At 45.1% G+C, this 27,155-nt stretch overlaps 2 protein-coding genes across 7 annotated transcripts in view; one reads left to right on the forward strand and one right to left on the reverse strand.

Moving 5' to 3' along the window:
• MUS81 (MUS81 structure-specific endonuclease subunit) overlaps positions 1-736 on the reverse strand; it is a 219,811-nt gene extending 219,075 nt beyond the window's left edge. For 5 of the 6 annotated variants that reach the window (XM_068260469.1, XM_068260462.1, XM_068260468.1 and 2 more), the window contains exon 1: positions 364-530. The gene's annotated coding sequence lies outside the window, so the exon portion shown is untranslated. Of the gene's footprint in view, positions 1-363; positions 531-626 lie in introns of those variants that run through there. The other variant, XM_068260464.1, reaches the window with a different exon arrangement.
• CFL1 (cofilin 1) lies at positions 24-27,155 on the forward strand. Its single transcript, XM_068260470.1, has 4 exons — positions 24-174; positions 13,835-14,133; positions 26,463-26,539; positions 26,634-27,155. Exons 1-4 carry the CDS (start codon positions 172-174, stop codon positions 26,750-26,752), a joined length of 498 nt encoding a protein of 165 aa, XP_068116571.1. The 5' UTR covers positions 24-171; the 3' UTR covers positions 26,753-27,155.

Below are 27,155 nucleotides of genomic sequence, written 5' to 3' on the forward strand. Positions count from 1 at the left end.
CCCCTCCTTCCTCATTGTGCGGCGCTTAAAGAAAGCGGAAAGTGACGGGGAGGTGTCATTTCGGTGGAAGTCTGTCAGACGGCTGTACTGCCTCTTTCCATTCAGTACTCCCGAGACATCGGCTGCCTTTTCCTCCCATCCTCATTCCGCCGCCGCTCGGCCTAGTGCACAATGGTGAGTATCCGGAGACCACCGTGCAGCTCTGCGGCTGGTCAACGCCCTGCTGCCGCCGCCATGTTTGCACCCCCCTCATTCTGCCTCCTAGCCGGTACCGGGCGATGACTGCGTCACAACGCTTTCCTTCTCCGCCGGGGGAGCTCTGCATTGGAGCCGCAGAGGGAGAGATGATTAGGGAAGCCTTACCGGTGTGGTGCCGACTTAGCGCTGCGGCCACGTAGTAGACGGGAGCGCGTTCGGCCTTGAGGTGAATGGCTTTAGTTTGACTCGCGCTGCTGCCGGCTTTTTAATATTTTGTGTCCCCCATGAACACTTCTCCGCGAGGCGGGAACGGAGCGCTCCGGGTGCTGGGCGTGGTCTTGTAGGGCGTGGTGACGCCCCCTTGTGTGACTAGTGAGGGTGGCGCGATTGAGAAATGTGCTGCGTGTTTCCGCGCGGCCCTGTGATACCTGCTGGTCGGAGCGGCGCTATGGCTGTAGCTTCATTACAAAGCGGAGAGGCGTCGGTGCTTTTAACGGCGGATGTTGCGATGATGGGGGAGCGGAGTACGGCCGCGCGCGTTCTCGGAGCTGCCCTCTGCATAGCCGGGAGTTCGGGAACGCGCACGCGTTACGTGTCGTTGTTTGCTGCAGGTTCTGATGGAAGCGTGCCGCGTGGGCTCATAGCATGTCATTGTGGCACACTGGTCGTTCTGAATCCCTGACCTTGGGTACTAACGATGGTGTTGTTGTTTTTTTTTGGGGGGGGGGGGCAGATTTGCTATCAGGTTGTGTCTAGCATGTCTGATCTGATTTTCGATGTTTCTGTTCACTGGAAAAGTGAATAGAAGTCAGATCAGACATGTTGGAGATAATCAGTCTGATGGAAAATCATAGCCTGCCTTATGCTGGAATACACGGTACGTTTTTGAGGCTCGGTTATCCTGCACAATCAATCCCCTGCTCGATTTCAAGCCTGATTCTCTTATCTGCCATTTGTTTTTCTTTTTTCCCATTGTTCCCCATGCAAAATCGAGTGTGTAAATGATCGGTTGTGAGATCGGACATGTTGGAAATGATCTATCGAGCCATCTAAATGGCTCAAAATCTAACAGTGTATTCCCACCATTATAGCAGAACTGCACTCAAACATGCATGCTCTTCTGTGGTAGTAGGAACAGTAAAAATGGACCTGTGCTAAACTGGAAGTAGAGGTCTGTCTTCTCAGATGGTAAAGAATTATTATTCAGGGCTAGAGAAGTATTGGGGTCCATTATATGCTAGAGGGGACCTAATAGTTTCCAATAGATGCTATGTGGAAATCACAACGCAAGGAAACTGCATTCCAATTCAATGCAGTACTTTACATTGATGTGAATTTACCTATGCAAGGGAAATTATGGATGGCATGCTGCAGGTTTCCACAGCACACATCCAGGAAGCCGTATGACTCTCATCTGGTTGTACGGAAGACAACCGGAAGTACTTGCGGAGGGATGTGGCGATTGCCTCGCATCCTAAACTCCAGTGGAAACGGGCCCTTATAAAGCAAGCCTGTCTTAGACTTGTGGAGTGAGGGCCTAGTTCCACTACTGCGGGAACGCTGCCTGTTCTGTCAAGACTTGCCCTGAGTCGCATACTGATGCAATTTGGCCAGCATGTTGAAGTTTACTGCAGCATGTATTCAAAGCCCAATCGCCATGCTTGGCACTGCTTTACGATTATGGGATTTTGCATAGGTGCCACATCCAGTTTGGAAAAGGGCATGGCACCCCAGTGGAAATGGGGAACTGAGTCTCGGGCCTTGGTTGTGTTTCCTGCCTCGCTTAGCTGCAAACATTGTGGCACACAAGTGGGCTTATTCTATTAACTAGTTTGCTTATGGTGGCCACTATTGTACAGTGAAGTTGTGACTCGTGGGGTGAGCTTCAGGCTTTGGAAGTTTCCCTAATTTAGCTGCAGCCACTTACTACATCTAGCCATGTGATATGGGTCTATTAAGCTACATGCCTAGCGAGCCAGGGATATGGATTTAGCAACGTCTCACTGATGGAGGAGCGCTCCACTGATCCATCTTCCGGTGGGTATGTGCAACGTTACATGCAGGGATGTGTAGTCAGTACAAAAATCTTCAGACTCCTCAGATTATGAAACCACGACTCCGGGTACCCAAATTGGCCTCGACTCCTTAGTCTAATACTTAAAGGGGAACTTCAGCCTAAACAAGCATACTGTCATTAAGTTACATTAGTTTATGTTAATTAGGATAGGTAATATAATCTCTTACCCACACTGTTTTAAAAGAACAGGCAAATGTTTGTGATTCATGGGGGCTGCCATCTTTTTGGTTGAAAGGAGGTGACAGGGAGCAGGAGACACAGTTCCAACTGTCCTGTGTCCTGATCACCCCTCCCAGCTGCACGTGCTAGGCTTCAAATGTCAAATTCAAAATGTGAAGGAAAAAAATTGCACCAAAACAGCAGAATGAGAACATCAGAAATCCCATCATGCTTTGCACAGCATTAGGGGAAAAATGCCCAGGCAGTTTTTTTTCTGTGCAGCTAAAAATGAGGCTTGTATAAAAGAAAAAAAGTCCTGATGCTGTGAAACAGTTAAAGAAACACCAGGCCTTTCCAGTGCTGCTGAGTCAATTTTTAGTCTGGAGGTTCACTTTAACTGGGCTTTGGATTTTGTACAAAATCATCCGACTCCTCAGTTTATGAAATCAACGACTCCGACTCCGTGTGCCCAAAATTACTCCGACTCCACAGCCCTGGTTACATGACAGGCGTGAATGAGACTTCACTTGGATCTTGATGTACTGTATGGGGATAAAAGTTTAACTTGCCTGGGACTTCTATAGGCCCCCGCAAACATCCTGTGCCTGCACTGGGACAACGCGATCGTCCGGTCCCATGCCTCGGGTCGGTTTTTTTTTGTGGTTAAAATCCTGCGCCCTTACTCATGTCACCAAGCAGTGCCTGTGTAGTCAGCCGCGACCACCCCGACCAGGAAGGGGGGAGGCGCTTGAGAGTCCACTAAACATGCCTGCTCTCCATTTTTAATTTAAGTTTGCACGGAGGTTTCCATTAAGTGCGCAGTGTTGTAGTGACTGCTGGCCAATGAGAGGAGTTTGAGGAAGGGGCATGTACAGGTCAAAGCCTCATTTCTCAAACCATTGGGCACAGGTTTTAAGTTAAGTAATAGGTGGGTGCAATTTATATTTCCTAATTTTAAGAGAAATCTGAATAATTATGCCACTGCTGGCATTGTACTACTAGGTGCAGCACATTGCTCTGGGAACCTCTGTCATACACTGCGGCAGCCTGCCTTTCCTGGCGCACTCTGCGTTGATGGACCAGTGTTCAGTAAAGTGGATCTGAACTCATTCGCAGGACAGAAGGAAACCTGAGAAATGTGCCCTGTATGAATTTAGAGTTTAGCCTGTTTAATTCCCCTTCATTTGTTACTAACCTGACTGCCACAGAAAATGAGTTCATTTGCTTCCATGAAAGCAGGAAGTAAAAACAGTGCAGAGTTGTATCAGCTGTAACAAAGACTTATCATTTAAAGGTGGTTATGTTGTTTACCTCTAAGGGCTGGTGCACAACAGAGTGGTTCTGGAGCGTTGTTCAAAACTCTTGCAGGGGGAAAACTGCTAAGGCCCCGTTCAGACTGCAGAACGCGGACCGCAACGCATACGAACGCACGCCATCCGCGTTCGTATGCGTTGCGTGGCCGATCCCATCACTGAAAAGTGAATGGGACAGCCACGCGTTTTTGCAAAAAATGCGTGCAGCATGCGTTCCCGGACCGCACAGGTCCGGAACGCACGCAGTGTGAACATCAGACATTGCACTCTATGCAATGTCTGATGTCGTGCGTGTCAGCCACCTGCACGCGTTTCCAAAACGCGGCTGGAAACGCGTGCAGTGTGAACGGGGCCTAATGGTTTTTTTTTTTGTTTTTTTTTTTTTCTGCCAACTGGGGGGGGGCTGCAGCATTTTTAGATTTTGAGGCGTTTCTGCCTCAATGTTAAGTAGTGGAAAGTGGAAATGCTGGATCAGAGCGGTTTTCCAGGAGTTTGTTACAAAAGCTGTTCAGTAACAGCTTTACTGTAACAATATTTGTAATCTGCTCCCAAAAACGCTAGGCATGTTTATAACACTTCTCTAAATATGCCTAGCATCACTCTGAAATCTGCTTCAAAGACCTCTAGCGTTTTGCAGATCTGCTAGAGGTTTTTGGTGTGCACTGGACCTAAGAGCAGAGGACGTTCTGAGTTCAGTTCTGCGTTAAAAAGGAATTTGCATCAGCATGGCTTTTTTTTTTTTTTTAAGGCTTACATCAAATCCAACTGCTACTTAAAGGATACCAGAGCCCCTAAAAATGAGAAGCTGGGGGGCAGGCATGTATGGTGAGCTGTCCTGATGCTTACCGCGGCCCCACATTTGCAACAATTACCCGATGTTTGGTAGCGCTGTACATTAAAATGTACAGTGCTTCTGACTTGTGATTAAGTTTAAAAAAAAACAAACAAACAACTTTATATTTACCAGGTGTCCTTCTTGTGTCTGTAGCCCCACCCCTTAAAGAGGTCATAGGTGCCTCTCTATGACCAATCAGAGAAGCGCCTGTTATCTTTTCCTTTAGGGGGCAGGGCTACAGATGGATGAAGGAAATGCAGACCCGGTAAGTATATTAAAGCTTTAAAGATAATTGCTCCCAAAGTGGTGCATAATCACTTTGATAATCAGTTTATGCTGCACTTGTACACTTTGCATTGACGCACTTAGTGCGATTACCCCTAATCGCGATCATACTAATGGGTTTTCCTCCACCCACTTTCATTGGCAAAGCGTTTTGGGAATTGTTGACGTTCCCAAAATGCTGCCAAACGTGCACTGGTGGATTTCTACCCTTTGGGCGTAGTTAACCTGCTGTATTTTGGCTGTTTAAACCAGCCTGTGAAACCACCCATGTGAGTTGGCCCTAAAGACTCTTTTATAAGGGTATTTAGGGTTGCTTCTTAAAAAATCTGTGTTCCTTTTGATGTTGCATGTATATAGCTGTCTGTACCATCAGCCTGCAAACGGGATGTAAGCCTGATGAAGGCTGCAAGGCTGAAAGCTTTTATTCTTTTTAGTTAGCCAATAAATGGTATCCTGATTTCAAACTTCTTGCTTTGACTGAATTGAGCAGCCAGGAAAACACCTGGAAACAATTACCCAGGGAAATCTGCTGCAACACTTGTGGTCTGCAGCATTTGAGCAGCACTGGCATTTATGCAGGTGTAGGAAATTGCTGAGCGCAGTGGTGGAAGGAGCTTTGAAAATGCTTATTGAACAACTTCACATTTTGCTGGTGTCCAGAAGGTGCTGTGGCCACTGGAAGGGAGCCCAGTGAAAGCTAGCTAGTTGCTGCAGAATACTTTAACACTTGCGTTAGTGTACCCCCCCCCCCCCCCCCCCCCCCCCCTGGACAGGGCACTGGGTGTTAGGGGTTGGTTCATGCTTACTTAAAAAAAAGAGGGTCCGGGGCTCTGTTTTCGTCACAAACCAAAGCCATGGATACCAATGTTTAAAATAGCGGTCGTCTTCACACACTCGAAAAAATGGCTTGCTGGGATTTGCTTTGAAAAACTGAACAGTCTGGATTTGCAACATTTTTCATGGAGCCTGGATACCCGTGTAGGCAATGAAAGGCAATACAAAATGGATCTCCCTCTACACAGGCTACTTGCACACAAACTTAGGGAGAACCGGATTGCCTGCTCCTCCCATCGTCATCTTTGCAGACTCCCTTTCCCCCCCCCCCCCCCCCCCCCCCCCCCCCCCCCCCCTGTAGGTAGTATAATTGCCCTCAGGTAGCCTGGAGGGGGTAGCAGCCAGGAAGGGGGCATCGACAGGTGAGGGAAGGGGGGTCCTGACCCCCCCTGCCACTGTGCCTACTGCCACTTCCTGGCTGCTACCCCCCTCCAGCTCGGCAGCCCCCAGGGTTGGGGGCACATTTTTAACATGCAAATGAATTGGAAACGTATGCTGCGAAAGGGCAGCTTGGATAAGTTTACATTCCAGTTTTTGGAAACCGTAGCCCGGACCACGGACTGCATTCTGCAACAGTACCTTGTGTGGACAGAGCCTTAATGGATGAGGTCACAGGCTAAATCTACCTAGACACCTTTATAAACTGTCACCTGAAACAATTGATCCTGAGCATTTAGGGTGACAGGTAGCTGTCGCACAGCTCTTTTTGTTGTTTGCTGAATAGCCTGCTCTGTTGATGAAGCAAGGTAAATAGGAGGGTGCCTGCTGCAGGAACAGTGGCCTGGAATCCTAAGCCTATAATGAATTCTGCTATTCCACCACATACATGCTTTGACTGGGAATTCAACTGGATGTTCTTGATCCTATATAAGAGCGGCATCAGTGAACCATAGGTCCAAATGCAAGTCTGCTTCAATCCTTTGCTGAATAGCTGTTTTGTGAATGAACTATTGTTGTTTTATACTGGGGACACCCAGTGCAGCATGGACTTGACAGGCAATCCAGCAATTGGTGACCTAGGTCCTTTGGGTGTTCCCTTAGCCATCATAGTGGGGGGTTTGTTTTTATGAGGGCAGTAGACAAGGGTGCTGTTTTGTGGTGTGGGTCCATTTATTATGTGGAGGTTTTTTTTTTTTTTTTTCCTTGCCAGAATAAAGGGCTATTTTCGTTTATCATTGTGTTTAGCAGAATACTTTTTCTATTTTCAGGTAGGGGACAAATGCCTGCATGAAATGTGGTGTTTCTCCAATGATTGGCCTTTATGATTTTCCCAATCACTGACCAATTTTACCACCTCCATGAGTCTTAGTGTCTTTACATTATTCAAAACCTGTTCAGATTTGCCTTCAGTTAGAGGCACTGAAGCAACTTATTTTGCCTATTTTACCTTATAAGTCGCTTCAGTGCTCTCATAACAAGTAATCCGCCGTGTCCCCGCCGCTAAATGAGGGCTGCAGAGCCCCCCAAATCCCTCTGCAAATATCCACGACCAACTTGGTCGTGGCTTTTGCTGCGCTGAGGCAGAGCTATGAGCTGTAGCTCTTCCCCCTCCTGACGTCAATCGCCATGCAGATTGCCGCCTCTCCTCGCACCTTTGTGAAGGAAGGGGGAGAGGCGGTGGTACGCTGCGATTGCCATCAGTTTCAGCTCTGCCCCTTTCAGGAAATGCCGGCTGGATTGCCCCGGGGATTTGTGGGCTCTGTAGCCCTCATTTAGCAGCGGGAACACGTCGGATTTCTTATTATGAGAGCACTGAAGCGACTTATAAGGTAAAATGGGCAAAATAAGTTTGCTTCAGTGTCTTTTTTAAAAAAAATGTAAATTAGTTGTCTTCCACAACCTCCATAGTGATTATTTATGTTTAAGGAAACGTGTAACAAAGGTGTGCTAAACATGTGCCATCATGCACTAAGGCCCTTTTTCCACTAGCCGTGATCCGCGTAAAAAGCAGATCGCCAGTGCACTGTGATTTACTTGTAAAGCACACTGCACTTTTTAAAGAAATGCCAGTTGCCTGGCTAACTTGCTGATCCCCTGCTTTTTAATATTCATGGTCATTGACCCTGAACAAGCATATGCAGATCAAGCATTTCTTCTGACGTTGTCAGATCTGACAAGATTAGCTGCATGCTTGATTGTTTGTTCAGACACTACTGCAGCCAAATAGATCAGCAGGGCTGCCAGGCAACTGGTATTGTTAAAAAGGAAAGCCATATGGCAGCCTCCATATTCTTTTCAGTTGTCTTTTAACCTTCTGCCGCCTGCGTCACGCCAGTAGGCGTGGCAGCCCCAGGACCGCCTAACGCCAATTGGCATAAAGTCCTGGGGCTCTGTTTTGCATGAGATCGTGCACATGGTGCGCGCGCATCTCATGCTCGGAGGGCGGAGCTCCACCCCGCCTTCAGTCTCTGAGCGGCTATTGCCGCTCGGGAGACTGTTAGACGGCGATCACGCCGTCTATTTACTACGTGCAGCACTGCGGTGAGCAGCAGCGCTGCACTGGGGACAGCCGTGTGACACGGCTGTCCCCATGGGGGACAAGAGAGCGATCGGCTCTCATAGGCAGAAGCCTATGACAGCCGATCGCCATAATTGGCTGGCTGTGGGGAGGGAGGGAGGGAAGGGTCTTAAAGAAACAGGGGTTTTTAAACAAAAACAAACCATAATTATTTAAAAAAAAAAAAAAAAACATGGGGGGAGCGATCAGAGAGCCCGGTTGGTGGGGAGAAAAAGGGGGGGGGGGGGAATCACTTGTGTGCTGAGTTGTGCGGCCCTGCAGCTTGGCCTTAAAGCTGCAGTGGCCAATTTTGATAAAAGTGGCCTGGTCACTAGGGGGGTTTAGCCCTGCAGTCCTCAAGTGGTTAAGAGTGCAGTGTTCTCCACAGAACAGTGTTCTCCAGCTGGGTGGCATGAAAAAGTAGCCGGGTGGGGCGAGATGAGAATGCAGGACCAGTGCTTCTGTGAGCAATTATGCTTGCAGAATAGAAGGTGAGCCGATGACAGCCGGGTGCTCATCACAACTAGCCAGGTGGAGCACCCGGCTAAAAGAGCCTGGGGAGAACACTGCAGTGATATGCAGTTCACTCTGCAGGGAAATGGGGGGGGGGGGGGGGGTTACTGGGGGAAAGACAAAACCTCTGCGTGCAGTGTGCACAACATGCTCAGTGTATTCACAACCACTCTGTGGGAAGTGTATATGTAGTATAGTAGTAGTAGTAGTACTACTGTATAACTGAATTTGTGGTAACAACCCCAAAATTAAAGCATAAAGTTAGTTGAATCAGTGAGCAAAGGGAGTTTGAAAATCATGTAGAATTGGTACAGGAGCTGGCAAGTAACCTGTTAAGGGCTCTTTCACATCAGAGCTTGCGTTGGAGAACGCTCAAAGCATACGTTTTGTTGTATGCCTTTTACTGCGTTTTGATATGCGTTGCACTGCAGTGAGTGTGCGTTTTTAATCCGTTTTCAATGCGTTACTGCACATAGAAAAACGCAGGTAATTTTTTTTTCTTTTAGTTTTCAACTTTCTACATTGTTCCTCTGTTGCATTCTGGGACTGATTGCCTGCGTTAACGGATTAAAAACGCGCATAGTGTGTGTTTTACATTGACTAACATTGTAACGCATAAAGCTAGCGTTGGCCAAAAAACTGCGCCTGGGTGCAGTGTAACGCAACGCACAAAAAGGCTGCGTTATATGTGAAAGCTAAAATGAAAGTCTATGGACTTTCATTTCACCTTGGGTAACGCAAACTTTACCCTTTGCGTTGAAACGCAGAAAATCTGCCCTAATGTGAAAGAGCCCTTACACTCACATGCACTTGATTAACCACTTTTGTAATCTGAGACAGATTTACATGCTGCAGTTCCTGCCCAGGGACGTGGATTATCATTTATGGAATCCAACTGCCACTGCTCGCTCCTGCGCACGTTTTTGCCACAGATCGTTAGAGGGGAGATGAATTAATGGTAAAGCTGTTCCCATTCATTAATCTAACGCCCCATCTACACAATACTATTCTTTGTGCGATTCGATTATGATTCTATTTACGATTAAATCTGACATTTTGTAATGGCGAATCGAATCCCGATCGGGCATGTTTGATTTAATCAGATCATAAATAGAATGGTAATCGAATTGCACAAAGTTGTTTTGTGTAGGTTGGGCTTAAGTCCCTGTGTCGATCGCCAGCATCAATGAGATGCAGTGGTCATGGTAACAAAACAGTGACATGTCAATTACTTCCTGCTTGCATACTTGTAGTACGCCAACAGGAAAAAATGCGCAAGGACATTGTGTGGCTTAAGATTAAAATTACAACTATATATTTTAATAAAAAGGCCCACAATTACATTTAAAGAGACTGAAGTGAGTATAAGACTCGCTTCAGCTCTTATATTCAGCAGGGGCATGCTATCCCGTGGCTGAACAGGGGTCGCTTACCCCCCAAATCCCCCCCCCCCCCCCTTGCAAAATCTACAACCAACTTGGTCGTAGATTTTGCTGCTGTTGAGGCAGGGCTAATGGCTGCAGAATAAAAGCTCTGAAGCTAGATTTATTCTTGCTTCAGAGTCTCTTTAAAAGTAACCTTACCTCCCACACTATCCCAGAATAGCCCAAATACAATTTTTGCATTAAAAATAAAAAATGACACACAGTAATTACATTAGGGACTTGACTTTTTAGTATGTCAAGAGGTTATATTACTGTTTTGAAAATATGGGCTTGTAATTATTGATGGGCGCAAAACTGAAAAAATGCACCTTAATTTCCCCCAAAATTATTGGTGCCATACATTGTATTAGGGAAATATTTTAAACATTGCAATAACCAGGACAAATGGGCAAATACAGTACATGGGTTTTGGCTATGCTAGCATGTAGTATTAAATTATAATTGCCAAAAACTGAAATCCTTTTTCTCATTAAAATGCATTGAGTAAAACCCATTTTTAGCAAAATGTACCATGCAAAGAAAATCAAATTGCTGGCGAAAAAAATATTTAGTAGTGGTGGTTTATTATTTTTTTTCTCCCGGATGACTGGAAGGAGCACTGAAAAGTAAAAATTGCTCTGGTACAGAAGGGGAAAGACCCCTCAGTAGTGAAGTGGTTAAAAAGCTCATAAAATTATTATTCTTTGTAATGTAACTGAGTGAGTTGATACAGGATTATCCAAGTTATTGTATTAAATTGTATGAAGCTTGAAATGGACTGGATCAAATCCAGCGAAGGTGGAATTTAACCACTTCACCACCAGCGGTGCGTTTATCTACACTCCATTTTACACCCTTTGCCCACCAGGAGCGTAGATATATGCACTTTCCACGTGTGCACGCTGCTGGCCGCTCGCCCGGAGATCAATGAATGGGAAAAAATCATTCCCGGTCGTTGATCTCAGCCCCCAGCAATGATCGGCTGCTTCTATGAGGAGCAGGCGATCATTGTGAAAAGTTTCCCAGCCTCATTGAATGTCCTGTAAGCGTACTTCCGACGCTTACAGGTCGCATGAACAAAAAATGACTGGCCAAATGGTAAAACATTTTTTCATATACAAATAGTTACACTATAAATTAACTCATTACCTCCCACACTCCCCAATTTATTTTTGTAATAAAAAGAAAAAAATTACAATAAAGTTACCTTAGGGACTGAACTCTTTAAATAGTTATGTCAAGAGGGTACAACACTTACTTTATAAACTATGTTATCAGAAATGTTCATGCACCAATGTAAACAAGGTGAAGTGCCAGGATCCACTCTGGAGTAAGAGTAATAGTAGTAGTACTTCAAGATCCGCACCATCAGTAGAAAATGATTTTATTAAGGAAGTTAAAACATCAACATGTTAAAAAGCATGGGTCCGGCCAGATGATGACGCACAGGCGTTTCGGACTCCTCTGGTCCTTTCTCAAATCCTCATGGACCCATACCAAATGGGTCCATGAGGATTTGAGAAAGGACCAGAGGAATCCGAAACATACCAAATGGGTCCATGAGGATTTGAGAAAGGACCAGAGGAGTCCGAAACATACCAAATGGGTCCATGAGGATTTGAGAAAGGACCAGAGGAGTCCGAAACATACCAAATGGGTCCATGAGGATTTGAGAAAGGACCAGAGGAGTCCGAAACATACCAAATGGGTCCATGAGGATTTGAGAAAGGACCAGAGGAGTCCGAAACATACCAAATGGGTCCATGAGGATTTGAGAAAGGACCAGAGGAGTCCGAAACATACCAAATGGGTCCATGAGGATTTGAGAAGGGACCAGAGGAGTCCGAAACGCCTGTGCGTCATCATCTGGCCGGACCCATGCTTTTTAACATGTTGATGTTTTAACTTCCTTAATAAAATCATTTTCTACTGACGGTGCGGATCTTGAAGTACTACTTTATAAACTATGGGCTTGTAATTAGGGATGGACGCAAAACTGAAAAAAATGCACCTTTTTTCCAAATAAAATATTGGCGCCAAACGTGATAGGGACATAAACAGTAATAACCGGGACAAAAGGGCAAATACATTTCATGGATTTTAATTACAGTAGCATGCATTATTTAAAAAACTAATGGCCGAAAAATGACTTTCCCACATTTTTTCCGATTTGTTTCCCATTAAAACACATTTAGAAAAAAATAATTCTTGGCATAATGTACCACCTAAAGAGAGCCTAATTGGTGGTGAAAAAACAAGATATAGTTCATTTCATTGCGATAAGTAATAATAAAGTTATAGACGAATGGAAGGAGTGCTGAAAGGTGAAAATTGCTCTGGTGCTCAAGGGGTAAAATCCCTCAGTGGTGAAGTGGTTAATTAGTGCATTGTCAAGCTGAGTTGGGAGCAAATTTTTTTTTAAGTTACCTGGAGTTGGTGGTTTCATAAACCTGAGTCTATTTGTACCAACTCCACAGCCCTGGTAGTAGTAGTGATGAGCAAAATGTGCATCTCATTGACTAACGCAACCACACATCGGGCTTTAGTCTTGCAGCTGAGATGCGGTGACTGCTTTTGCAACAGCACAATTAAAAAAAAAAATTTACACGGTCAACACTGAGCACACTGAGTAATGTGTGCACGAATAACCTTCCCATTTGCAGCAATTTACCCAGTGGTAAGTGACACCTTGAGGAAAGGAAATGCCAAGAAAACAGATCTGAAAATCCAGGCCACAACAATTAACAAGGAAAGGGGCAGGGGGAAAATATTGAGCTGCATAAATGGGAGTGAATTGCAGCATTTGGGGACCTGGAGGGGGTATTGGCTGCACTTAAAGCCCCTTGGGCTTTCTCCAGCCCTTTGCAGCTAACTGTCCCACGCTGTCACCTTTGCTCCCGGCCAATCTCTCGCTGCTCGGTATTCAGGCCGACCGCAGAGTCAGCCTTACTGCAGCTGCGCGAAGGGCTGCTGTCAGTCACATGCTGTAGTTCTGCGCAGTTCGCTGTGGCCAGGATTGACAGCAGTGCTTCGTGCAGCAGCAGCAGTAAGGCCGCTTTCCCCAGAGCCCGCCTCTGGGTCCTATTGAGGTGTCCCACTGTGGTCTTGCTGCAGCCCACTTAATGCACAGCTTACAATTTGTCAGGCTGTGCATTATTTACCTCTCCCTGTTCCAGCAGGGGCGATGTTGCGGCTTTCCACTCAAATAGCCGATCGCAGTTGGGTCCGCACTACTGCGCAGGAGACTTGCACCTGCGCTGTAGAACGGACCCCACTAGGATTGGCTATTTCCGAGCCGAATGCCGCTACTGCGTCTGCACTAGAGCTGGGAAGGTAAATGCTTCCCTGCCGTTGTGGGGGGCTCTATCGGTGCTGCCATGGGACAAAGGATGGTGGAAGCCTTGATGGGATCCAGAGAATTCATCCATCAGAATTGGCTTCAAGATAGTAAAAGAAAATCCTTAGGATTCTCCATTTTAACTAATTGCTAAAATCAAAATGTGGACAGTGCAATACATGTTATGTTAGTACAGCACAAGTATTTATCTACTTAAATATGTGGTTTTTCCCTGAGATAGTATGGTAGCTCCTCTTTAATGGCTGTAATAGTTGCTACTTTTGTACTGACCTCATGATCATTGGATTATTTCTGAATCTGGGTTTATTTTTTTATATATATACTTTTTATTTTTTCCCCAGGCTTCAGGTGTGGTGGTTTCCGATAAAGTGATAACCATATTCAATGACATGAAAGTGAGAAAACAGAATTGTTCAGAACCTCGCAAGAAGGCAGTTATATTTCGTTTAAGTGATGACAAGAAAAGCATCATCCCAGAAGAAGGGAAGGAGATCCTGCTCCCAGACATTGGTGTAACGATTCATGACGCTTATAAGTGCTTTGTGGAAATGTTACCGCCTAACGACTGTCGTTATGCCCTTTTTGACTGTTCATTTGAAACGAAGGAGAGCAAGAAAGAGGAGCTGGTATTCCTGTTCTGGTGAGAAATTGTGTGGCAATAGGGAATCTTGTCAGTCTCTGCTCGCATGCCATATGAAAGATTCTACTGTCCTGACACCATGGGAAGTGGAATCTCTCTGACATACACACAATAGGCAGGGCTGGACACCTCTGGAGCTATGTAGCCAGTGTTCCTTACAGATCTCTGATCATGAAGCTGGTTTTTAAATCCTCCAACTAATGCCCGCGTCCACATTTATCAACCCCCCCCCCCCTCGGGTCTACTTTTATTTTACTTTTTTCAGTTCATAGTGAAATACACTGTAGCATTATTTCAGAATCTAATATCCTCACCATAAAATTGTGACAGGAACATCACCTAAGTTTTGTTATAAAATATGCTTTTGTTCTTATTAAGGGAAACAAAATTGTTGGGGGGAGAAAATTCCATACAACCAGCGTGTGGATAAATTTGTATCATTTTGGTGTCATAAGTAGGGATAAGGCTAGCTAAAATATCAAAACTGCTCTGATCCATAAGGGGGAAACTAGGTCTGTATCAGAGGTGGATAAGTAGCTCGGTTTGAAAAAAAAAACCTCTTACTTGCTCTACTACAAAGATTAAAACAAATTCTTGCCACATAAGGGCAACTTGCTGGCTAGGGAAGGGGGAAAGTGTGCCAGACAAATGCATGTCTAGTTGACTTTTCTTCCATAACCGCACCATCATTTGGACAATCTGCTCAAAAGCCTATAGGTGGCCACACATCATACAATTAAAAGATCCAATTTGATAAATATAATCCATTGTATAGAAATATTGATGGGTTTGAATTCATCTGAGAAATTTGATCAAATTTCTTTTTATAAAAGAGGAGTGTTGAATTTTTCTGATATAAAAATTAAATGGTGTAGCGTAAATTGACAATGTCTTGATGTACAGACCCAACATTTTTTAGTTCAATTATTTATATAGCACTGACACCTTCCACAGTGCTGTACAAGAGTATATTGGCTTGTCACTTTGACTGTCCCACCAGAGGGGCTCACAATCTAACTTTTTATTTATTTTTTATAATTGAGGAAAAATTGAACGTGTGGTCAATTGGTCAGATTTTTGAATTGTTACAATCAGTCATAATGTATTGCAGTTATTGAAAGATTTAAAAAAAAAATTGTATGGTGCAGTGTTCTCCCAAGAATTTTTTTCCCAGCTGGGTGGCATGCAAAAGTAGCCGGGTGAGGTGTGACAAGAGACTGCAGGGCCAGCTCTGCTTACAGCATAGGAGGTAAGCCGATGACAGCCAGGTACTGATGAAAACTAGCTGGGTGGAGCCCACTGCTAAAAAAAAAAAAAAAAAACCTGGGGAGTACACGCATGTGTGGCTGCCTCATGAGTTCTGTTTTTGATGTTCAGTTGATTCTAATCATTGCTAAACTTGGCCTTAAATCACCTGGGTTGACAAAAATCTATGGCTATACAGTGGAACTGAGCATAATTTGTTCCCAAAGACATGCTTGTAATCCCAAGCACTCTATATCAATGCGAATTTCCTCCAGGATTAATGGAAACTTGCAGGAATTGTTCCACAATCCAAAAAATTATAGAAATTTAATACAAAGGACTGTATAAAATAAAGATCTAAACATCCCTCACTTTTTTTTTTTTCTCTTCTCTATGGCCTTAAACAGGAACTCCAGTGACAATGTGATTAAAAGTGCTTCATCTTTACAATAATTATGCATACATTTTTAGTCAGTGTTTGCCCGATGTAAAATCTTTCCGCTCCCTGATATTACATTCTGATTTATCACATGGTGACCTTTTTACTGCTGATAGATGTCAGTGGAAGATGCTGCTTTCTTTTTTTGGCAGTTGGAAACAGCTGTAAACTATTTCCCACAATGCAATGAGGTTCACAGACAGGAAACTATCAGGACCATGGTCCTGACATCACACTGTGGGAGGGGTTTCACTACAATATCAGCCATACAGACCTGATGAACCGTTTGAGAAAAGAGATTTCTCATGGGAAAGGGGTTTCAGCTACTGATTGGGATGAAGTTCAATTTTTTTTTTGTTACGGTTTCTCTTTAAAAAGGAACCTATCCAATGATAGTTGCTGTTGCCTACTTTTTGAGGATTTCATGGAAATGTGACATTGTACGGTCCCTAAGCTCAGATTAAGTACAATCCTGCAGTGTGAAAGAGGGAAGCGCAGTCAGCTGTTGTGGTGGTTTTTTTTGTGTATACACTGTTTTTGCTTGTATATAAAGTCCAAATTTCAAAAATTTTTGCTGGTAATTCAAAGCGTTCTCAAACGTTAATGGGCCCATACACTGGTTGATTTCAGCGATGGATTAGAAATCTATTCCTTTAGATCTATTTGTGGCCGATTTCGATGGATTTGATCTGACAGGATGGAAAATCTAGGTTGATCTGCTGCTGGTAGCAGATCCATGGCCCATAGATTTGCATTGGATCTAATGGTCCAATAGATTTCCAATAAGGTACCTAGTACACACCATACAATTGTCAGATTATTTTCTGCAGAGACTGGTCAGTATCTCTGGTGCATTATCTTCTGGTTAGCCTGCTGAGCCTACAATGCCTAATTGCTAGGCAGATGGTTATATAATTTTCAAAATGTTGGAAGTTATCTGGCAGGAAAATTAACAGAAGATTGTATGGTGTACCTAGCAATAGATTTGGTTCTGAAATCTATTGGAAATCTGTTCCTAGATTGTGGCACACATATTTCTGTCAGATTCGACTTGACGGGCATCTTGAGAAATCTATCTGAATCTATTGCAAATCTGTGTATGGCCACCTTTACTCTTGCTGTACAATGATTTCTGCCAGTAATATATTCATACATATCCAATTGATTAGGTTTCACTCTATTTTGTGCAGTTCATCAATTTTTGGGGAGGGAGTAGGACAGGAGTGATGGTGGGTTGATGATCCACAGCTTTGCCCTGCATCGAGCACTACAGTGCTTGCAGTTTGATTGAAGCTTGATAGTTCTATTGAAACCTATCCATTTTACCATTGTAGGAGTCTATACCAGCCAATCAAATTGTGAGAACTATAAGCTAGGCCTATCGGGGCCATAATTGACCTGTGAATGACTAGTGGGGATGAGTGAGGGAAATGAGTTCAAGGCAAGTCTGATTCACTGCAAGAACAAAGTATAGGTAGTCCCCAACTTATGAATGGCCTGATCCAGTTACAATGATTCCACGTAGGGGGAAGTTTGAAGAAACTGCTTCAAACTTCCCCCAAATGTCGGCACATGGCCACGCAGCTGCAGCAGTGCTGGCCTTTCCTCTGAACTGAGTCCAACGCTGTCTGTCCTGCCCTCCACCTTCCGGCTCTTGTGCACAACATGCTTCCTGTATCTTCAGATGACATACATGAAGCAGTGCAGTACACTAGAGGGAGCAGGAGGCGGAGTGGCTTGACGGACATAGCTAGACTGGGGCTGAAAGGTGAATCCTGCAGAGGGGCTTGTGCGGGGGGGGGGGGGGGGGGGGGGAGAGAAGACACACAAATAAGGCACAGGGCAGACAAAACAAGGGGCAGGTGTGACAAATGGGCACCGGGGGGGGGGGGAGAAGACAAAGGCAGGGCGACAAACTGAGGCACAGATGGGGGGGGCTAGTGGACAAACAGGGACAAAGGGGGCACATGTGAGGCAAAGGGGAGAGATGGCAGTGTTCACTTAAAGAGGAACTCCAGTGAAAATGTAAAAGTGCTTCATTTTTGCAATTGTGTATAAATGATTTAATCAGTGTTTGCCCATTGTAAAAACTTTTTTAAAGTGGACCCAAATTAAAAATACAAGGTTTGAGAAATAAAATCTGTTTTCTAAATTATAATAATGGCAGCCTTTTTTCAGCTGCATGATGACAAATCTAGAATATTTTACATTTATTGGAGGAACCCCTCCCTTCCTTTCAAATTGCCAGGATTTTTCCGGCAAACTGACAGAGTAGATGGTGTCCAGCAATGGAGGAATTGCTAATGGCTGCCCCCAGTATAATCCTAGTAATGGAAAGAAGGGTGAAAAGCATGCACTGAAATGCTCATAGGCTTGAAGGAGTGTTTATTTATCTTTGTGTCAGTGGTGCCACTAAATATTTTTAATGAAGAAAAAGTTTGGTTTGGGTCCGCTTTAAAGGAAGCCAGAGACTAATGGCCAGCTAAAATAGAAAAAGCTTTTATACATACCTGGGGCTTCTTCCAGCCCCATAAGCCTGGATCGCTCCCACGCCACCATCCTCCGCTTCCTGGATCCGCCGGTACCGTGCCCGTCACTTCCGGCGGACGCGGCCAATTGTACGCATCACAGGGGCTCCCTCCATACCCGTACGCATGCGGCTGCGCAGTAGGCAGCCACATGCGTAACTGTATGGAGAGAGCACCCTGTGGTGCGGAGAATTGGTCGTGTCCGCTGGCGGTAATGACGGGACCCGGTATCGGCGGATCCAAGCAGCGGAGGACGGTGGCGCGGGAGCAATCCATGCGTATGGGGCTGGAGGAAGCCCCAGGTATGTATAATTGATCCTCTCTGATTCCCTTTAAATCCCTGATTTACAGTCTGACATATTACATGGTGACATTTTTACTGTTGGCAGGTGATGTAGCTGCTGCATGCTTTTTTGGCAGTTAAAAACAGCTGTAAACAGCTATTTCCCGCAATGTAACAAGGTTCACAGATGGGAAACTGCCACGAGTACCACGGTCCTCAGTTTCTTGTGGGAGGAGTTTCACCACCATATCAGTCATACAGCGCCCCCTGATGGGTCGGTTTGTGAAAAGGAATAGATTTCTCATGTAAAAGGGGTATCCGCTTCTGATTGGGATTAAGTTCAATTCTTGGTCGGAGTTTCTCTTTAATGAATGAGATGGGGGACTAGGTTAATTCGTTAACTGGGGACTACTTGTAGTACAATGGTCAGTTGGTCCTTTGCTTTCAACGTCTGCCTCCTGGGTCTTGTGTTAGTCCCAGTAAGGGGGTGAATCGAAGCATGCCCGGCCATGTACCCTGTCGCTGGGAGGGCTCTGCACATCTGCAATATGCTCCCAGCTGTAGGAGCATGTACACTGGTACTGTTTGTGCCTATTGGCCTATTTTCCGGGGCTTCTTACGGAGGATTGCGAGGAAACCATTTTAGCCTAAAGGGAGCTGAAGGAAACCCCAGGTATGTTTTTGTTTAGCTATCTCAGGTACTTTAAATCTGCCTCACTGTGCTAACTTATGTTGCCAGTGGTTTAGACCTGGCTGTTTTTGAGACCTCCTTTCAACAGTGGTGGAGTAATTATTGTGGAATTTATTGCTCTGCTTGGGCCCTGTATGGTTTTTAATCCGGCTCTATATGTGTGCTATGCTGAATTTACTGTTACACCCCAGAGTCTAAGTATACTAAATAGCCAAGAGGTTCAGCAGCACCATGTAAAAGTATAGCCCTTTTATTTGAATATGAAGCCAAACTCTATGTGATTTTAGGACCCCTATAGTGAGAAGAATATGGAGGCTGCCATACAGTTGCCTTAATCTATTTGGCTGCAGTAGTGTCTGAACACCAGAAACAAGCATGCAGCTAATCTTGTCAGATCTGATATGCTGCTTGTTAAGGGGCTATGGCTAAAAGTATTAGACCAGAGTATCAGCAGGGAAGCCAGGCAACTGGTATTGCTTAAAAGGAAATATATGGCAGCCTCCATAGCCCTCTCTTTCCATCTGTCCTTTAACCACTTGCCGACCAGGAGATTTTTCAGTGATCAGTGCTGCGTGGTCTCTACAGCCCGCAGCACCGATCAGGAGTGCAGCAGGGGCGATCAGACTACCCCCTTTTTTCCCCCACTAGGGGGATGTCCTGCTGGGGGGTCTGATCGCCGCCGGCTGCATTTGCTTAGCGGGGGGAGGGGCTCTTCAAAGCCCCCCTCCACAGCGTTCTCCGCTGTCTCGCCTCTCACTCCCCCTGTGAGCTGCGCAGGACGGATTTCCGTCCTGCGCATTGAATGCCGGCGATCCCGGGCCAATCAGAGGCCGGGGATCGCCGATCTGCAGCAGCGCCGTATGATGTAAACAGCGAGGATTTCTTCCCCGCCTGTTTACATTTTGCCGGCGAGGCGATCGGCGGCTCTCCGGCTGTTCACGGAGACACCCTCCGTGAACTGACATGGAAAGGCCGCGCCATGGTAACCCGCAGATGACCAGTTTACGCCAATCGGCGTTAGCTGGTCGTCAAGAGGTTAATGTGGGGATTCTAATCCTCTTGGCTACTCATTTACTATTATCAGTTTATTATGATATACTGTATTATTTGGGTAGAGTAAACTACCTCTCCAGGTTCTAGCCAATCTCCATTATAAGGCTATGGGTGCAACGCCTAGTATATTAAACTCTGATATAATAAAACTTCTGTTATAGTAAACATGTTTGGTCCCTACGTGATGCTGAGTCTGGATATAGTAAACAGTTGATGCATATGTCAGTGTGAAACCCATGGTCAGCTGCTCTCTTCAGGCTGGTTGCAGGTGAGTTGATCTCTGATAACATTTGTGAGACAAGAATGGTACTGGATATACAGTACTGTACAAATAGCTTGGCGAAAAGGAGGAATAATGTGAACATAAACAAGAAATGCAGTTTTACCACTTTTTTTTTAATTCACCTTTGCAATCACTGATAAAGTATTGTCCGAGTCCTACCACTGGATTGTATGCACTCCTGGGTATCTTTCCTTTATTAGCAGTGATGCTCCTGGAAGCATGTGAAGCACAGTACAGGTTACTTTCACTTGTAGTGCAGATCAGAGCGGGCCTACTCGCTACAAAACTGAGGGCTAAGTCCCACCCGTGGAGGTATTAAAGCCACTCGCATTACAGATACAAGTGGCTTATGATTGCTGCATTTTGAAGAGAGGCTTCATGGTTGGCTCAAGTGTGAGCAGAAAGTTTTGCCGGAGAAGTTTACTATATCAGTAAACAACTTTTCCTGGTCCCTTGGAGATTACTATAACGAGATTATTCTGTAGTGCTTAGAAAGATCTGCTGTATAAATTTATGAGCACAGCAGACACAGAACATTAATATCGTGGCTTTCTCCTGGCAGGCTCCAAGTGCTTCAGGGCTGCAGCCGCTTGGGGCTCTCTCCATGGGCAACAGGATCATTGGGGAGCCTTGCCCAAAGACTCACTGTTACGTATTGGCTTGAGCCTGGATTTGAACCCTGGTCAAAGGCTCAAACCCTGCATCATACCAGTACGCTATCCAGTACTGAGAATGTATGACTGTCAGCCTATTGTAGAAGTTTTATTGTTTTGGCACATGTGAAAATATGGGCTAGCAGCTGGGATTCATGGTTTGTTGCGCGGGTTGCTGCCACCAGGCAACATTGGCTGAAATGGCCGTTGGCTATAGTCTGGTAAAACCCAACTATGTATATAGGGCTTATATAAATTGGGTGCCCCATCCCATTATTTAGGATGTATAATGTATAGAAGTTCCAGTGGTCTTTAATAGTGACCAGATGAAATCCAAATGGGTTTTATTCTGACTTCATCCATGTACTTAAAGCACCTGTGTGAGGGGCGGTTAAACTTGCAAAGCAGGCGTCTTTAATCTGTCCCACGATGCATTCCAAGTGTCACATGACTCCTTCTACCCAGAAGGAGGAAGTGTTTGTAATCACGTGACTGTGGTTTGGAACGCATCATGGAGGTGCCGTGGGACGGATTAGACACCTGCTGAGTAGGTTTAACCTCCAAGCCGGAAGGAGGAAGTGACGGCTTGGAACACTTAGGACGCATAAACCTATATGGAGCATAGGGAGGATGTGCATTTATGGGTAAATAACCCTTGCAATCCACGTGCTCAGCTGCTGTAATTAATCATCATTTTAACTGTGAGTAGACACTTGTGATTGGAGCTCATCCCTGCTTGCCAGTAGACCTCCATTCCTATACATTGCTCTGTAGTTTCTGAGCTAGATTGTGTATGGTAGCCTGCAGATCATAGTTAGTGGCCACCATAAGACTTGTTTACCCCTTCACTGAAAGTTAAAGGCTTGTACAGTGGAGTATGTCATGTCCCCTCAAATGAGTACATTTGAAATCAGCGCCGGTAGACTTGGGCACAGGATACAGCAGTATATGGCTAATCCTGTTTCTGCACAAGTCCGGGCCGATTTAATTACTATTCCCCCTCCATGCCGACATGGATAGTGGGGGAATGAAAAAATTCGGCTTCCAGTGACTGCTGGAGGCCGAATTATGTTTTTAAGCAACTTCGGCTCCATCTTCTGACGGAGCCGACGTTACTCACTGAGCGCTGCAATAGGAATGATTCCTATTGTAGTCTATGGAGGCGCCGGCTGCGCCCAAATCTAGCAGCGCTGAAAAGCACTGCTCCGCCTCAAATACCTTTTTTGACAGTAATGGTAGAATTGTGATGTCATTGATGTGCATGCACAGCTATTGCATGCAGCTTGATTTGGGTAAATCAAATGCAGTTTTGATTGGCATTAAAGCTGTTAGACCAAGGAGATGTGTTTTTTTTTTTTTGGGGGGGGGGGGGGGTTCTTTGACTTGCATTCAGATTGGGGTGGGGGGGGGGGGGGAAATGTCATTGACCTCTGAAAAACCTTCAGATACATTGCTGGGCTGTGCAGAGGCTAAGTAGGAGGTAGAAGTAAATCCAGGCTATTCAATGCTAGTTGCCGAAGGAGGAAAACTTGGCTGATTGCCACCTGAGACCTTACTTGCTGTGTTTTTTTGTTTGTTTGTTTGTTGTTGTTTTTTGACTAACTCTCTCCCCTGTCCCTTACCCCCAAGTGTTTGAGGGTGGAGTCACTGCATCTTACAGTTCAAATGCAGGGTGTTCCTTACTTGTGAATGCCTGCCAATACAAACCTCCAACCCACCGCATTGTCAGGGACTTCCTGTACTGTGCCCATGCAGAGGAGTATGGGGGGGGGGGGATACAAAGGGGCATAGAGGACACAGGGGCATAATTCACAAGTTGCCCCTTCACCATGGATGCACCAGGTTTAATAAATATAACTGGCATGAGTTGATCTGATTTGCTAGCTCTTAGACGATGGGAGCTCAAGATTGCATTCTAAATGTGGTACTATACATTTTGACTTGTGTGGGTTCCCCCTTATTCTAATTAGCAAAACCAAAAATGTAGTCTTGCCATGAACACTAATAGCCGCATTAAAAATTTTTCCAAAACCTGGTTAAGTATTTATATAGCGCCAACATATTACGCAGCGCTGGACAGAGTATATTGACTTGTCACTAACTGCCTCTCAGAGGCTCACAATTTAATGCTTACCATAGTCTGTGTATTATTGTAGTCTTGGGACAATTTAGGGGGAAGCCTATTAACTTATCCATTTTTGGGATGTGGGAGGAAACCAGAGTGCCCATAGGAAACCCGCAGACATGGGGAGAACATACAAACACCATGCAGATGTTGACCTGATGGATTCAAGCCACTGACCCAGTGCTGCAAGGCGAGAGTGCTAACCACTATGCCACCATGCTGGTATAAAATAACATTTGTTCTGCTTGGAAGTGCGATTGCATTTTTCAATGGAAAAACAGCTCTAAATGTTTGCTCAGCCTACAAGGTTAGGAGAAACTTCACTCCCAGCATAATGGGTGTAGAAGCTAATGTGAACTTCTGGAATTATGAGGATGCTGTGGCAGTTCAAAATGTGGCAAGTGGAGATAGTGTACTTGGACTTGACTCCTTCCCCCCCCCCCCCACCCCCCCCCCCATTTATGGTTAGCCTGGTGGAGTGATGTAATGGTTAGTCACCTGGTTCTGACCACCACCCCCATTTCTTTTGGCAAGTAGTGGCTACACTAGGTCGGGTAAGAACTTAAAGGACACCCAAGGTGACATGCTGATAGACCTGTGTATGTACAGTGCCAAGCACCCAAATAAAGCTATGTTCCTTTTTACTTCCTCTGCCTGAAAGGGTTAAAATCAGATATACAAGTGACAGTTTGTCTGGATTGAGACCGGGTCGGACTATAGCATAACCTTCACTAAGGAATTAGAAGCCATTTTCTACCAGGAAAGTTATGGTTGTGAGAGCAGATAAGAGAAAAAGGGCAATAGTTCATAGATTTTAGCTCTGGCATACTTCAATGAATGTGAGACGTGGCCACGAAACAGTACACTTAAAAATTTGATTTAAATACTGGAATAACTAAAGTCATTTTTAGGGAGTAGGATAAATGCAACTGTTTCTTTTTTTTTTTTTTTTTTTTTTTTTTTTTTCTGCTTAGCTCTGTTCACCTTTCTCCAAGGTTCAACTAGAGCAGACACATGGTTTGTTTACCACATGGTGTACTTAAAGGCATTGTCAGGCTAAATTAAGAAAATAAGTGCTACTTACCTGGGGCTTCCTCCAGCCCCAAGCTCCCAGCATGTCCCTCGCCGCAGCTCTGCCATCAGCCGTTCGCTGCAGCTCCCGATCCCCGGCGATGACGTCAGGGCGGTCTGTACTGCACCTGCGTGAACTGCTGTCAATCACCGCCGCGCAGTCTGCTCTGGTCCACGTGACGGTGATTGACAGCGCTGCTGGTGCAGGCGCAGTACAGGCCCACCTGGAGGTCGGCCTGACATCATCACCCGGGGACTGGGAGGGAGCTGCGGCGCTATATATATTCTGAATAAGTATGTATAGTCTAAATTCAGGAGCCAGTAGGAATTGAGGACCTAGTGCAATTTAGGATATTTTAGCTACATTCCCATTTAATCAGCAATAGCTTTATCCCTCTTTGACACCTAAATGAAATGTGTATCTCTATTCTCAGTTTATGGGGGGGGGGGGGGGGGGGGGGGAGTCCGTCTTGTATGGCAAAGGCAGGGAATTGCCGACTTACAAACTCCTGTCTTTACAAACCACCGACCTGCCGTCATCTGGGATTCCCTGCCTGCTGTGCCTCTGCTTCCCTCTGTGTCCCTGCTACTTTCACTGTTGCCCCACTACAGTTAACGTGTCCCTGCTCCTTTTCAAATTGTGAATAACGGCAGGCTCTTCCCTCCCCATGTCCCCGCTTCCTTTCCAGGTGTCCCTGCTCCCAGTATAAATATATAGTGGCAGTCTCTTACCTCTCCAGCAACGCCCGCTGGGATATCCGACCTAATCACCGCCGCACTTCTCTATTGACCGCGGCTTGTACTGACAGGTCATCAGTACAAGTCAACACTAGAGTGAGAAGTGAGGCGGTTGGCCATCCCTGTAGGCGCTGCTGGAGAGCTAAGACTGCCACTATACATTTAAAAAGGAAGCGGGGACATTGAGAAGAGCCTGCCAATATACATTTAAATGGGGAGCAGGGACATGGGGAGGGAAGAACCTGCTGTTCACTATTTGAAAAACGGAGCGGGGACACGTGAGAGGGGAAATGGCAACACGGGAGATATAAAAGGGACATCGTGGGGGGGGGGGGAGAAGGACAGGACACTATTTAGGAGAGAACAAAGTACAGGAAGCTCCTGGAACATGAACTCAACAGGTTTAGTAAATTTTGCCCTCTAAACCTGGGTGTGTCTTATATTCCGGAGCGTCTTATACGGCGCAAAATTTTGTATAGATGTGTATGTATAGTACCAAGTCAGCCTGGTTAAGTTAGTAATTGCTGTACAAAGCAAATGTTTCTGACTAGCTGCTCCAGTTTTACTCCATTTTTCTGTACACTGGTTACATCTGCCCTTTTACCACCTTAGCCAAGTAAGCAAAGCTTGTGTAAAAATAGAGCCGATGTCAAATACTGTATTCTGGTTGTTCTGAGCAGCTGTTTCCGGTTTGCTCCCATTAAACCTCCCTGGCGTTCACTTTTTGCAAAGAAATCCTGGGGAAATTGATCTAGTTACACTTCATAACTTTTTCTGTAACTTGCCAAAATGTGTCAAGCAAAGGTCTAGTATGCAATGCAGGAGAGTATTGAATTGTATGCACATCAATACTGTTCACAGAATATTTTGTATTGACATGTATAACTGTCAGAAGAAGAAATGGTCCGCACTTGTCAGTGAAGATTTCCTTTATTAATGGACATATCCAAAAACATCCAGGGCAAACATCACGTAGCTGACATGTTTCGGACTAACCGTCGTTAATCATAACTGTCAGAACCGCCAGGGAGGCAGAGTCCTTGATCTGGTATATATTTGTATTACACTAGTGCTACTGTGTTCCTCGCATTGGTTTCTGTAACGGACTCTTCCAATAATAAAGTTTATACCCAGTAATGGAAGAGGCTGTGTTTTCTATTGAAACAGATCTGTTTTGTAATGTGAGTGATCTGGCGACAAACGGTATCCTTTCTTCACAGGTCTCCTGAATGTGCACCATTGAAAAGCAAAATGATATATGCCAGTTCTAAAGACGGATTGAGGAAGAAATTAACAGGTAAGCAGAAGAATAAGTCTTGCCATACCAAGATCACCAATTCCCTAAGATCTGGCCATGTAATTGTTTTGTTTGTGTTTGTTTCTCATTGTAGGTGTCAAACATGAATATCAGGCAACCTGTCCCAATGAAGTAAGGGAACGTAGTTGCTTGGCTGACAAACTTTCATCAGGTGGTCAGAAGGTCATCTGTATCGAAGGACATCCCGTTTGAAGACCTCTTTGCCCTCCTATTCCAGTGTCTGTGCCACTTTGTAAAGGGGCTTCCATGTAATCCTATCCCTGAAAGTCTTGTCATTAATCCTCAAATCCCCTTTTTGATTTGTACAGTCATTCTTAAAAGGCACCCTTCTCCTTCGAACCATTCCTCTTCAGATATGCCTACAGAATTCCATAGTATATTTTGATTTGGAGGCTTTTTCTTTCCATAGTCCTTGGGCTCCTTCACCTTGTGCTTTCCTCCTAAGTTGAGTTATTTTGCCAAATGCAGCTTGGTGTTAAGCTTTCCTGTGCTTGCACAGCTATTTTGGCTATTTAATGTTTCATCCTAGCCCTAAATGACAGGGATCAAACTCTCCCCTGCCTTCCTGCCCCTTGCCTGTTCCTTGTGGCTGACC

This window comes from Hyperolius riggenbachi, chromosome 11, assembly GCF_040937935.1.
Source record: "Hyperolius riggenbachi isolate aHypRig1 chromosome 11, aHypRig1.pri, whole genome shotgun sequence".
Lineage (NCBI taxonomy): Eukaryota > Metazoa > Chordata > Amphibia > Anura > Hyperoliidae > Hyperolius > Hyperolius riggenbachi.

What these genes read in the sequence shown, in the direction of transcription:
- CFL1 (XM_068260470.1), top strand. An exon ending in GAGCTGGTATTCCTGTTCTG is followed by an intron (nt 14,134 to 26,462) that starts GTGAGAAATTGT and finishes CTTTCTTCACAG; the next exon opens with GTCTCCTGAATGTGCACCAT. An exon ending in ATTGAGGAAGAAATTAACAG is followed by an intron (nt 26,540 to 26,633) that starts GTAAGCAGAAGA and finishes TTCTCATTGTAG; the next exon opens with GTGTCAAACATGAATATCAG.